This window comes from Cryptotermes secundus, unplaced genomic scaffold (genome assembly GCF_002891405.2).
Source record: "Cryptotermes secundus unplaced genomic scaffold, Csec_1.0 scaffold2547, whole genome shotgun sequence".
NCBI classification, from domain to species: domain Eukaryota; kingdom Metazoa; phylum Arthropoda; class Insecta; order Blattodea; family Kalotermitidae; genus Cryptotermes; species Cryptotermes secundus.
Window position 1 is genome coordinate 1 of NW_019726300.1, and position 3,755 is coordinate 3,755.

The 3,755-nt window shown below is 40.1% G+C and overlaps 1 protein-coding gene across 4 annotated transcripts in view; it reads right to left on the reverse strand.

The window, feature by feature from the left end:
- Positions 1-1,519: 1,519 nt before the first annotated feature.
- The window catches only part of LOC111864195, a 25,711-nt gene continuing 23,475 nt past the window's right edge, over positions 1,520-3,755 (reverse strand). For all 4 annotated transcript variants that reach the window (XM_023851269.2, XM_023851263.2, XM_023851268.2 and 1 more), the window contains one exon: positions 1,520-1,975. In XM_023851269.2, coding sequence (XP_023707037.1) covers positions 1,864-1,975 — 112 coding nt within the window. In that variant the 3' untranslated portion in view covers positions 1,520-1,863. The remainder of the gene's footprint in view (positions 1,976-3,755) is intronic.

Below are 3,755 nucleotides of genomic sequence, written 5' to 3' on the forward strand. Positions count from 1 at the left end.
TCTCTGACGAGAGGTCGGGTCTGTCATTTGTCAGTCAGTCTATATATTAATATAGACTGACTGTCTATTGTCATTGTCTGTATTTACATATACTTACATATACACACTTATTCCTTACTTCTATGTACAATATATACACGGCCTCTGTCAGTCCAGGCTAGGTACAGCAGATTATGTCCTATTTCTAGTTTTATTCGCTACCACGGCAGTCTAGTCACTTGAACGGTCGTATGCCTGGCAGCCGCCAAGTTTAAGCCTCTTGTACTTTCTATGGTGGGCTTCGCCTTGTCCGATGTTGTGACCATTCTCATTATCATGATTTTGTATGACTTCTGCTTGTTGCCTGCATAATTTTGTTATAAAGTCATATAGGTATGGGGTTTTGAATGCCATGTACAAATCGCGGACCGGTGTGCGCCTTGGAAAATTGCCAATCGTGCGGAGAACCTTGTTTTGCAGGCGCTGCAATTTCACTAGATGAGTGTCTGCCGCAAACTCCCAGGCGGGACTAGCATAAGTCATTACGGATCTAATAAGAGCTTTGTGGAGGGTCAGTTTAATGTTATCACTCAAGCGCTCACTTATGAGTAGGGACTATACTCTAGTGATTGTTCTGAGGTCCTTGGCTTCGATCGTTTCTGTGTAATCTCCATGTCACTCTCTTATTGAAGATTACACCTAGATATTTTGCACTACATACAAATTGAATATTTCTTCCATTTTGAGTAAGACAAGACTCAGGCGGTCGACGACCACGAGAGAAGTAGACCCCCTGAGTCTTATCGTCATTAATTTTAATATTCCAGCGCTCACACCAGGTCTCCTTTGAGCTGAGACCACGCTGGAGTTTTCTAACAATAAAACCCTCCTTGCGATCTGTCGCATACAGACACGTGTCGTCCGCAAAGAGGGCCAGGTGAACACCATGAGTTTGGGTGGCATCATTTATATACAAGTTGAAGAGTAGGGGAAAGGACAGAACCTTGTGGCACCCCTGATTGTATTTCCCTTGGCGTAGACATTTCGCCTTCAACCGAGACCTAGAATTTACGTTTAGAAAGAAAGGACCCAATTAGTTTGGTCAACCTGTTCGAAAATTCCAATTTTGATAACTTATACAGCAATCCTGAGTGCCACGTGGTATGAAAGGCTTTTTCGATGTCCAAGAACACCGCAGTCGTAGACATTTTATCGTTGAAATTAAGGGTCACGTGGTCCGCCAGCCTCATAGATTGTAATGTCGTGCTATGACGCCTAAGAGTAATACTAATAATAATAATAACACAGGTCTGCAAAAATTATTTTTTTCAGCTGCATGGAATATTTTTGGTAAACTTTACGTTTTCTAGAATGCTGAATCCAAAAATTACCTCAATTTCCCCCTTTGACGTATGTTTTTTTTTTTTGGAAAATAATAGGGGTTTACAATAAAAAATCATAACAGTGATGAAAAAATCACTAATTTTATTACATTGAACTAAACATATTATTTCTCATAATTAAACAAACAATTCCTTCACGATATATTTAACATTCTGTGTTCAGTCTTTTTGCCTGTGAAACCTTTTCTTCTTCTCTTTGATGCTTCTCCGAACGCGCTTTCGCTTTCCATTTTCCGTTTCCCGCTTGATCACCCAGCAGCAGTCAGCTGGCCAATTCGCATTCCATCTTCCTTGGTAGCGTCTTTCGATATCACGGACATCCTGGTGAAATCGTTCACCCTGCTCTTCACTATAGGCTCCCAAGTTTTTGGGAAAATAGTCGACATGGGCGTGTAAGAAATGAACTTTCAAGCTCATCTTGCAACCTTGAGCTTTATATGCAGCCAACATGCGTTGTACATTGGTTTTGTAGAAAGGGTCTTCAGTGTTCCCCAAAAACTTGTGCACTACGTCTTTGGAGGAGTCCCATGCTTCTTTTTTTTCTCCCATTTCCTTCTTTGGAGAAAAACTGAGTGAATTCCTTCTCTCGGTGCCTGTACAACGAGAATGATGTTCCAGGTGACAGCACGTTTTTATTTTTTAGTCTTGACCCTAGCAATTCGGCTGCATCTTTGGAAAGGCCTAAATCTCTAACTAAGTCATTGAGCTCACTCTGAGAAAAAGGTTGGGGTCCCTCATCAACAGAAAAATCTGAACTGGATTCATCCTGGGGTGGTAATATAGTTCTGTCCTCCGAATCACTCTGTATATCAGCCAAACTGGAAGGTGGGAGGGGAACTGGTATTTCAGAGCTATGAGGCACTGGACGAATAGCTGAATTAAGGTTTGGGTAAGATATTTTCTTTTTATTTTTTGTATTAAAGCCTTTCACATCTACCGAACAGAAATAACAATCAGTCGCGTGGTTTTGCTGTTCACGCCACATCACAGGAATGCCAAAACGAAATGAGTTTTTCTTACCCTTAAGGCTGACAACCTTACCGCCATCTTTGAGGTGATGGTCTAGATAATGTGTGGGAACCTTAACGTCTCACAACCCTATGGGCCTTCATGGCCTGTTACAGGGATAGCTTTACTTTTACTTTTATTACAAAATCTCAACAGCCCAGATTTTCACTCTGCATTAACCAGTTAAGTGGGTAGGACATCTGTACACAACATACATATAGATATACTGACAGTCAGCAATGCAAATTTGTATGTGTCGTATTTGTTGGATTTTCTAGTTATTTCAGAATGTGATAGGAAGGCGCTGATTGCCTGACACCTGTCCTGGGTTTGAGTTTTTGCAAGTAAGCATTATGACATCCTAGCAAAATGGATGCATGTGAGTGATGAGGAGGTGTGAACTGTTGCAAGAAGAGAATTAATGTACTAATATTTCTGAAAGAATACAGTACTGACAGTGAAATAAATGTGAAATTTTGTCATGTGGTGAACAGTGTCAGCTCTGAAGAAATGTCAGTGACAACAGAATCACGCAACCTGATGTATGGGCAAATTCAGGTGCTGAGCAACACATTTTCTATTTACTGGCAAGCACAGTATAACTGTTGATTTACATGAGCCCAGTAACCCCCTATTAAATATTTTCAGTTGTTTTGTACACCAGTAATTGTGAAGTAATAGCCAGAGAAACAAATCAGATTGCCCCAAAATTTTTATAAAACACGCCTAATCTAAAACTAAGATCTAGGACTCCATCACTTGAAGGACACGAACAGAAATCAAATAATGAAGCTGCTGGCATTCTTTCTGTTAAAAGGACTTCACCACAAAACAGATAACACAACCTCTTTTCCCAGAAAGCAATTATGGAAACACACATTATTGAGCCTGTTCAGTAAGAGGAGGTTTCACCTTCTACTCAAATATTTCATTCTGCTGACAACAAAGTTACACTGAAGCCATTTTTGTTCCGAAAGTTTGTATAAACTAAAATCCATACCGGATCACCTAAATGAAAAATTTTTGGAGCGTTCACACTCCAGAGTATGTAATACTCCAGCAGATGAGTCTTTGAAAATGAAGAAGGTATATTTTCCTTCAAAATGTGCTAGATTTGGTATAAAACGTTTGAATTGTGTGAAGCCAAATCTCATTACATGTTGAGTTTTATTATTTACATTGGTCAGGATACCCTTTTGAGTGAGAGCCTAAAAATGAGCCATATGACTCTGAACCGTCTGAAGACGATTCAAATGGTTCGCCCCGTGAAAGGCGTCGTGGAATTGCAGTCAACCACAGCCAATGCTCATATATTTCTTGTAATGTTCTTTTTAAAGATGTCACGTGACCCTCCCCCTCTTTTTT